General features: G+C 31.2%; 2 protein-coding genes across 4 annotated transcripts; one reads left to right on the top strand and one right to left on the bottom strand.

The window, feature by feature from the left end:
* Positions 1-2,357: 2,357 nt before the first annotated feature.
* LOC137925683 (uncharacterized) lies at positions 2,358-6,154 on the bottom strand. Its single transcript, XM_068769158.1, has 3 exons — positions 6,032-6,154; positions 2,732-2,863; positions 2,358-2,505 (listed from the first exon to the last, which is right to left on the bottom strand). Exons 2-3 carry the CDS (start codon positions 2,858-2,860, stop codon positions 2,422-2,424), a joined length of 213 nt encoding a protein of 70 aa, XP_068625259.1. The 5' UTR covers positions 2,861-2,863; positions 6,032-6,154; the 3' UTR covers positions 2,358-2,421.
* Positions 6,155-6,554: 400 nt separating this feature from the next.
* Positions 6,555-9,742, top strand: LOC137924846 (E3 ubiquitin-protein ligase RNF181). 3 transcript variants are annotated; one of them, XR_011107615.1, is made up of 5 exons: positions 7,785-7,857; positions 8,065-8,422; positions 8,494-8,668; positions 8,761-8,954; positions 9,520-9,742. XR_011107615.1 is itself a non-coding variant. In XM_068768234.1 (4 exons), the coding sequence occupies exons 2-4, from the start codon at positions 8,289-8,291 to the stop codon at positions 8,893-8,895; spliced, it is 444 nt and encodes a 147-aa protein (XP_068624335.1). In that variant the 5' UTR covers positions 6,555-6,595; positions 8,065-8,288; the 3' UTR covers positions 8,896-9,513. The 3 variants fall into 3 exon arrangements, 2 of the variants coding, with proteins under 2 accessions (XP_068624335.1, XP_068624328.1); XM_068768234.1 differs by lacking the exons at positions 7,785-7,857; positions 9,520-9,742 and adding an exon at positions 6,555-6,595 and having other exon boundaries at positions 8,761-9,513; XM_068768227.1 differs by lacking the exon at positions 9,520-9,742 and having other exon boundaries at positions 8,761-9,513.
* The last annotated feature ends 615 nt before the right edge of the window (positions 9,743-10,357 follow it).

Below are 10,357 nucleotides of genomic sequence, written 5' to 3'. Positions count from 1 at the left end.
AATTTAGACTTTGTTGAAAGTTTATTAATTTATTCTAGTGTTTACTTGCAGAAATAATTAAAACAAACAAATTGAGAAATTTTATTCAAAGCAGTAATTACCGTGCCATGTTACTTCTCTTTTTATCTCTCGATAGGCGCACACTCCAAGACAGAGCTCATCCAAAGACCGCCGCGATGACCGGTTGCACACATCGAGCGATTTCCCGTTACCTTAACTATGTCGTCCATCTAGTGAGGGCCTTACCCACGCTGCGATAACCGGCTTATGGTACCCACTCGAGTACCCTTTGGCCCTAACGCCTATCAGTTGCACCAGCGATGTGTACCGCCCACTGCCACTTCAAAAGAGCAGTTCTTCAAGCTCTGTGGGTAACGTTGGTTATTCTGCGGATCTCATTTCTTATTCCATCTCACAGTGAAACTACGAGCATAGCTTTCACGATACCTTTCTCATTGTTCCCTTCTTAAACAGCATAAATGTAATTGCGCCAATAAGACATACATTAACTCTTTAATAGATTCAGGCGGTACTTTACGGAAGTCTATCCTAAGTAAGAAGAGGACTAATATATAGCTACTTCCGCTATGTAGCAGTAGTCGTGCAATAAAGTGCACCGCGCGCCAGCCCGCTGATAAATGCGCATGCGGCAAACAATGCGAATTACACCACTACCAGCGTTAAATCACTCGATGTCACACCGACTAGTGCCAAACACTCGGTGTTTGGCATGGGCGGAGCACTTTATTGCACGACTACTGCTATATAGCGGAAGTATTTTAGTCCTTTTCTTACTATATATTTACTCATTTGTGTCATTAAATGATTTTATTTGCGTTACTGATTTCATTTACATTCTTATACTCTCATGTGTCGCACACTAAAGGATATAGGGATATCTTTCCAGAAGGTGGGCGGGACCCAAATTATTTGCAGAGATATTTGCTTTAATTGCGGTGAGCATCAAAATTAGTAATGCTGATTTTTTTTCAAGATTTTACGTTACTATGTAAATAAAAAAAAGTATGATTCATCGTGAGCTTTTTTTAATGGTTTTATACAGGTCACTGAAAGTTGGAATTTAACATAAAATGCAATGCGTACTTACTATTAATAATCATTGGTCTTCAATTCACTGAACAGCCTATAACCACGTATTGGGTGCGACTCTGCACCAGAAGATGGCGCTTGAAGTAAATATTGTAAACGATGTGTCAGGATGACCTAACCTTACGTCTATCCGTGATTACGCTCGCCCATTATTGTCCAGTGCAATATTCGTATGATTATTGAAAGGTTTATGTCACACAAATAAACTCTTACTTTACTAAAAATACCAAGGAGTGAATCAAATAAAGACTTACCTTCAGCTTCCTAGCCTCGATGAAGATGCAAGTTTTAAGCTGTTATTGCAGGAGGCCACGAAAAGGGACAGATGTCGCCATAGGGTATCTACTTTATCAGTGTGTCGGCATTAATTTGCGACAAAAGGGGGAGGGCGTAGAAGGACGTTAAAAATTACCAGAAGTTGGCATAACTTTGCTCTAACGTTTGTGGCAAAAAAAAATGCCGTACGACCAGTTTTTTTTGTGCACATAGGAATACTCGTCGTACGGGGCTGTTCGTCAATCTGGCTCGCTCTGTAATTTTTAACATGATCACCCTAATTCACCTATTTATTTTTGCATTTTATTAATTATTTCATGGATGGATGGAGGTCATACCTTTAAACCGAACTACGTGTCTCAAATACACATATTTGTCATTCTAGTAAAACCGGTTAATCATCTCCAGATATAAATAAGATTTTTAATGTTTAATAATATCATTGATGAGTTCCTGTGCTAAAAGAAAAACGGTCACAGTATGAACTGATATTGGGGTGATTAGGTATTGTGATCTCTGTGGTCCCTTCCGCAAGAATTTGTCAATTTAAACGTCACCGTGACGCTTATTCCTTCTATGGGGCGCGATATATAGTCTCTTTATTTCGATTAATAATGACTTATCATATACATGATAATCGAGGAAGCGACGTAGTTCTTATTTTTGAATGTGAAAAACTGAATTTTAGCACATTACCGCTTGTCACTTATTATCAAGGGAACAACTAGGTCGTTGCTTCAACTATAGTCATATATTAGTGAAGTAGTATAACTTGTTTTTTTTCTGTACCTTTTACATTTGTGGATTGCTTACTTATTACAACGTGAACATACTGGTTTTTAACATTAAGAAAATATTCATTGTTCAATTTCACTTCATGTTTTATAAACTGAAAAATAATTAGTCGTTTATACAAAAAAAGTTTATTAAATATTTGTAATTAATATTAACATCATTAACACAATCTTTATCAAGTATCATAAAAATTATTTAACTCGTAAAGTTTAACTATCAGGTAACGTATTTGACTATTATTTAATTAAATCCTTTCCCTTCCATCATTGCTTGAGCACAGTATTTCGGAAACTGTATAACTGTTAATAAGAAATCTGTTAGACCCTGTAAAAAAGATGACATGTGTTAAGTGAACATTAATTACACTCGAGACATTTACAGCGAAAAAAACGTTATTAGAGGAATCATCAAGAACTAGTAGATTCAACTTATTTTTCTTATAACATCAGTGAAACAATTACATGACTAACCAGCGTTGTCAACTAAGATTAGATTATTATAGAATACAAGGTAGATACATAAAATCGAAAACGTTTGTGATAATACTCACCGTTAATGGTTCTATGCATACAGTGAAAGGTAGAATTAGAATGTATAAACCTGCTGCAATTCCCGCTATCCAAAATCCAATAAATATAAGGATCAGCAGCCAAATTATTGAAAACAGAACGTTTCCCATCGTCTGAAAAATATAGATTTTAATCAAAAGTAGTGTAATTTTTCTATTTAGTCAAGAAATTTACATAGAATGCATTATTCACTCTTCCATTTACGCATTATCAACAATTAGTTATTCCTGGGTACTCTTTTTGAGAAAAAATTACAAATATGTGTAATACGTAAAAAGAATAATGAATACTCTTAAAGTTGGGTTATTATAGCATCCAAAGGCTTAGCAAAGTAGCTTCTGATTCTGTTTTATGTTCCATATTCACTTGTACTATGATAAGTCCCTATTTATACAATAATCATGACGCTTGGATAGATGCCAATAAGATATATTGTGTGCTAGTCACCGCCTGAGGTATGTCGTATAATAGAGGCTTGACGTTTGTCTACGTTTCACATACCTAAGAAGGAGACCAGACCAGCACTTGCGCGTACTTTATACATCGATGAACACATTTATGATGTAATTTTGTAAGCCAGAAATAGACTCGAGACTAGCACACCATTAATCTATTGGTTAGTGTTACGGCCTACACGCCAACGCAGTGCAATTCGAGTAACGTAAGACGTACTCTTTATCCCTTAGTTTAAAATTATACGTTTATAAGATTTCATTAAAACTTTTGGAATTTTAATTATTTTGGTGGCATTTTTTATTGCGTAGTAATGTTTATACTCTAACTAGACGTCGAATATCTTTCTTAATAGGTGTATCGATTTCGACTAGGAATATATATCATTAAATTAATTGCTGCTATTAAAAATATCAGGTAATCTACATGAATATTTTTCTTGGTATTAACATAAATAGGCATATATTCAGACATCAGATTAACTTAAAGGAAGAACCTAGTCAGTATAATCAGTGATGTCAAAAGTATACAAACAAGATAAGATAAGTCAACCGTAAAATTGTGACTTGAGGAACAGATTTATCGGAAACAGTGTTAATTTTTTAAGTAATTTAGTCTAATACAACAATTACGGTGTAATTCATTACAAACCATTGAAAACATGCAATTTTCGGAGAATATAGGAACGTGAATATAACTTTTGGCTTAAAGCTTTTAACAGCTGATAGACCTCGTGCGAAGTTTTTTTTTAATTTAAATGTCTCCGATCCAGGCGTCTTATCGAAACATGGAATCTCTGCCACTTGACGGTAGAGATGTGAAAACGTAAAAAAAAAGATATGACCAGTGATATTATACAAGCCGGCGGATATACTACAACAAACAAATGCCTGGTTTACTAAGCGAATAGTATTGTAGTAATATTATAGAACATACTAACAGCCGCAATAGCCGTAACTACAGATAATTCACTTATTATCTATGAATTATAAGAAAAAATAGATTTAACGAAAAATATTTAGAAAAATGAAGAAAACGAAAGATAAAAACGAATTTTATCTCTTATCTTATATGTAATCTTATACGATAACATTGAACCCTGATGAATCATCTTAGTAACTTCAAAACTGCAGGATACTTTTAACCAATACATTATGTACGCTTAAAACATCAAAGGATCTTTTTAATCTGTAATGTAAAACTTAAATTATATGTATATATTTAATGAATAGATTTATATATAGAAGCATCTAGCATCAATTTATTGTAGCCATTTGGGAAACAGTTTTGTGAAGTTTTCTATGTACTTGATCTTACAACTATCCTTTTTACAAATTATTACGTTGTCAGAATTTATTATTTTTACTTTTAAAATACTGAATGCTTTTGTTGGATAATCGAATTAGTTAATGGAAAATGTGCAATTAACCGTCAATCCAAGGCTTCTAAATCAGCGGTATATAAATATTCATCCTCACTAATTAGTTCCTATGTATGGCTAGGATACATATTTTTCTTTATTTCCTTTAAGATTAATATTAAAGGAGACTTATCTGACACAACGAAAAGAATTTTAAATAAATCCTTAAAATACCTCATTTTTGAGATCAAAAGCTGTCAAGGTCTTATTACTTTGCGCATTAACAGCACACAAACTTCTATTAAAACAATGTCGTGCGATCATCATATAATAAAAATAGTCGTTCACTTGCTCCAGTTAACTTGCTTGGAATCGCATTCCTACCACGGTCTTGATTTCAGTTCAATAACGTGTAAACTTATACGGATACATACGGTACCTTATAATAATTATAATTTTTAATAATTTTCAAAGTTTTTAATTAGACATTAATAATTTAAAAATATTTGTGTAAGAACTAACTATTTAAATTAAGTTTTTATACCTGTTTTCATCCAACATAAATTTTTAATTTTTGCTTGGTACTGGTGTTTATATAAAATCTTTCAGCTCTTGGCGATGAAGAAAACCGCTTACAAAATATTTGCTTAAGTAAAGGATCTATCTTTGTTTTAGCTTCACATGGTTTTTGCGAGGACAATTACGCTAAAACACTTATTTACTTCAAATTCTTCATTCTTCTATACTTTTATTAAAAGATTTAGCTGTTATCAGGCTTGTGTTTATCCGTTGGTTACGTTAAAGGTGCAAAAACTGTCGTGACCAACTTGATTAGTCAAAATTTTAACAATATGAATACTTAAAATTAAAAAACTCTCGGGTTATGTATCATGAGCACGAAAGAACGTTTTAAAATGTGAGTAAACATTGTTATCGCAACTTCATCAACAAGTTTGGTCTGGCCTCTTCTCGAAAGTCAAACTATTATTTACACATTATCATATCCGGTGAAAGCTTATGAAGTACTTGAATTGCGTCTATTTAGGGTCGAATGGGTGGAGTTTGGAGGTGGGACATGCGTGGGTTAATGATTTAGCATAGAACGGTTTTCGTTTGAAACCGGTAACGGAACCGTTACATTATGTTAAGTTTTTCGTTTCGTTACGCAACATACGAACTGTTTAAACTTCTAAATACTTTCTTATTTATACTCACCCATTGAAAATACTCATGAAAGAATCGTAAGCTAGTTTTGCATGTCTGTGATTTTAAAATCACGTTTTATTAAATTGCATGTAGTAAGATACGCAAAAAATATTTTAAATAAACATGAAGTCATGTAAACATGATTTTATTTTTTTCCATATATATGTACAATAACTATAAAACATTTCATATAATAAATAAAATGTAATAAAACTTTGAATTACATCGACAAATATTTAAAAATATTTCTTTAAAAACTTACACTGTTTTCTACCAACAAACAATATATAACCGCACAAAACCGACTGTACTACAAGCGTTCTGATACGAGACTGCTGCGTAAAAATATATCACGTAAACATTACTTTATAAGTAATACGCGACAGAATGGTGACAAGTTGTAAGAATGAAGCATCGAGATTTATTTTGATTCAGAACACTTATAGATAAGTTTAAGGCATAATTTTTTTTAGTGTTAACAGTATTCAGCTTACCGAGTTAATTTTCAACAAAGTTTATTTAAGTTCATGCATATTAATTAATTAAAACCCATATAATTGAATTCTTTATTTTTTAACTTATAGCTACAATATCTAGTTTTCATGGTAAAATGTCCGAAAATCCATGTCGGAGTATGACTGTCAATACAAGGTTAATGTAAACAAAAGGTTACGTCATAGTCAAAAGATTTGTTTTTATTACGTTAACCGAAGTTATCTCAATAAATATACATGGACGCCCTTTGGTATTAAATAACACCCTTTTCGTGAAAATTTAGTCTGATCGTACTTAATGAGATTTTTGGGTTAGTAACATACGGCAACAGGTAAGTAGTGAACAGGTTTACATTTTATAATCCCGGGTACAACCCACTGCACTGAAATGAGTATGACATATAACTTAACAAATACATTAATTGTATCATCAGTACTATATAAAAAATTTACGGACCGAATGTAAGGTTCAAAAAAAAATCATTTACCAGATCTTTACATATGGATGGGCAAAAATTGTCCTCATCGAATAGTGAATTGCTTTAGAACCTTAAAACCAGTGCTAAAGTTAATTATAAGTAAGCTACTAAATAATTAAAAAGGAAAGAGTAGAACACACGTTCAAATGTTTCCGTTATCACGCTGACGTAATAAGTCCTAGTTAACATATTTATGGCATACTCGTTTCAAGGACCTGTTTAATTTATATCACTGATGCATCTTTGAGTATTATGTCAATTTAAATTTGTTTCTTTGTTTTAAAAACTGTGTACTTCTATCGATAACGATTATGAGCAATTTGTATATTAAGTTCTTTTATTGTTGGTGTGTAATCGAGTGAATATAGTGTTCCAGATTGCATATTTGTTTCTATAAAAGAAACATTTTTGGTATATAAATTTTAAAGATAAAAAGTAGATCATTATTTATTTAATATGCTTGTTTCGTCTTGTGATTGTATTGTTATCCAAACATAATGACTACTATGACATTTTCGGATGGTATATAGTCAACGGTTTCATAGACTACATATATACACCGAGTGAAACTTATTGGATTATATTTAAGGCAAATATTAGCGTCCAACAAAAGCAGACAATTTTTCGTTAAACGTTTTCAAATTGACACACAAGTAATATTTACTATTCAGAAAGTTAAAACACCGTAATTGTTACTTAGACTACCATCGATGTTTTCACATGTAATTCGTATTATTACAATTAATAATATCACAATAACGCTATATTTAAACTGTACTATTATTTGTTTTGGAAAAATATCCAATTGGATTCACACCTACATGAATTAAGCAATATAGCACGATGATTGCGTTACAAGTGTTTTCAGTTACAAAATTGAGTGAGTAATGAAATTCATAAAGTAAAATTTATAAAATTTATTTTTGTATTATTTGTCTCTATCTATATTTATAAATCTCTAAGAAGTATTCAAAAATTTGACGTACATGTCATTGGATAGAAAACCAAGACGGCTGTATAGTTATAGTTCTTTGCTTTCGGTGATGGACATAAAAAAGATAGGAAGAAATAGTTGTCAAAATATTATGACTTGTAAAAATTTGTTTGGAAATTAGGTACGTATTAAGGGTTTAAAAATAGTTTCCTTCGCACTAATATAATAACTTTATATTTATTAAATTATCACTGGTGCAGAAAATGATAGAGATTATAATATTAAACTTTCATTGAACTTCACATAAATAACAATAAGCTTTATTCGTTATTTCTCTATTCTAATTAACTAAAAAGGTATAAAACTTTCTAACCGTTTTTCGTTTTAGATACAGTAAGAATTTGCAGTAACCAGAAATAAAACTAGAAAACCTGGAACCCATTTTATCTTAAAAAAATTAAAAAAGAACAGTAAATAAGTGCTAGCTACAAGCTACTTTGTTCCTGCAGAGGTAGTCTCAGTGTAGACTGTTGTCTGGAACTTCAGAGTTCTTAATAGAAGTTCGTCAAGAATAACAATAACAACAAAAGTATAATATAAATAAATCTTAATATGGCTGATTATTTTCAAGAAATGGGATGGAATGAATTGGCTGAAGGCGAGCAGCCTAATCATTTGCTTCACATGGCTAGGTTCCTTATAGATTTTGGTTTCCAAAATGATGATCCTAATATGCAATGGCCTAGGTAATACATATTGATTAAATTTTCATATTAATATTTGCGTAAATGCTCTAAATTTAAATTTTATTTTATAGTTTACCACCACCTGCATCTGAAAAGATTGTCAAGGATTTACCAGAATTCATAATAGAGACAGAGGGAAAAAACTGTCCAATATGTCTCAAAGAATTTAAACTTAATGAAAAACTTAAGAAATTACCTTGTGCACATATTTTCCATCCTGTATGTATATTAACTTGGTTAAAAAAGGTGAGAATTGATTTTGAAATTTATTCCAAAAACAAAAATTTCCAGTTCAACAATACACTAAGAGTTCATCAATTTATTATTTTAATTTTCAGACAAATACATGTCCTTTTTGTCGTTTGGAACTAGAAACAGATAATGAAGATTACGAAAATTTTAAAAAATCTAAAAAGAGAGCTCAACAAAGGGTTGAAGACTTGGAGATACTACATGATTCAATGTTTAGTTGAAAAGATATAATTTTATTAATAATATGTTCATCATTATAAATTAATTTATTTTAAAACATGTAAGTGCACCCAAGCTTAGTATTATATTGCTTAAAATTTGCATCACTAAAAGTAGTATTTCATTTTTATATTTGTGGAACAATTTGATTGAAATGGTTTATTACAAATGTCTTGTGGTGTTTAAAGAGCTCAAGGTAATATGTTATAGGGTGATAATGTTGCCATTACCATTAGCAACACTAATTACTTAGTGAATATTAAAATAAATAGAAAAAAATCCATTTAGATATAAATAAATAAAACATAAGGAAAATCTTATATAAGACAATGGAGAAAATTTTGTCAAGACAGAAGTTAAACAAGGCACAAAAACAATCAGCTAAAGATTAAAATTGGGTAACAATTTGTGTACTTATTTTTAATAAAGATTAGCTTATTTGCCTATTTAATTTTGTAACATGTTCAGACCACGAGATTTTTACTTTTGCTTAATCTAAAAATAATGTTTAAAAAAAATATAATTACTTATTAAAAAAGGAAACAACTTTTATTTAATGAATGTTTATTTGTTTATGATTAAGAACTCTGGCTGATTAAAAAGATGTTGACATTCTTTTCTTGCAGACAGGTGCAATTTGTAATTGAACTAAAGTACATAAGATTTGCTGAGATGAAGTTTCTAATAATGCTTTATTTATAAAAATTTAAAATAAAATACTCTGTAAATGTCGTGTATGTCCGTGAATAATAAATATATTGGGTTCATCTAATGAAATGATGATAAAATCTGCTACAATGAATTATTTTTGACATGTACATAAAAACTTGGGAGCTCAATTAAAAAACTATCTTGGCTTAAAAAACTAACTTACCATATTTATGAATTAGGATATAACGTAATTGGAAAAGGAATATTATTTAAAGGATTTTTTTTTGGTGGGTCTTTAATTTATCTGTGTATTTACATAATAAAACTCCGATTAAATAAATTTGTGTATTTTTTCACAGATATATATAGGCTTCCCTCAAAAAATTCTAAAAGAACTGATTGAAAGTACCTGCATCCAGCGTCTTCCGACAACTTCTGTTCCATGCCCTATGTGGCTTGCACACTGCCACTTGGACTTGCCAATCTTCTGGGCTATCTATGTCAATTACTTTTTTCGTCTATGGATTTTCTCATTCATTATTCGATCTTCGGGTATTATCGACGAATGATAGCCCAAACAGAAGTCTTCTCGGAGCAGACATTGAGCATAATCATTCCATGGAGTGTTAATTAAAGCGATCTAAGAGCTCGGCGGTCTCTCAATCTGGTAAAATAGTATTATGTATGCCCTCGAAGGCAGCAGTGAGAGTCCGTCAAAAAAAATTTAATTTCTTGGATAAATTCTGAGCATAGCCCTTTACATGGCTCGTTGAGCGACAGCTTACCTATGAGATCCGAAGTGGGAGACCAAGT

The sequence above is a fragment of the Battus philenor genome, unplaced genomic scaffold, assembly GCF_028537555.1.
Source record: "Battus philenor isolate CCGP_79_NKW_IND1 unplaced genomic scaffold, ilBatPhil1.0.hap1 SCAF_10, whole genome shotgun sequence".
Classification (NCBI taxonomy): Eukaryota; Metazoa; Arthropoda; class Insecta; order Lepidoptera; family Papilionidae; genus Battus; species Battus philenor.
This window is presented reverse-complemented; position numbering and strand designations above follow the sequence as displayed.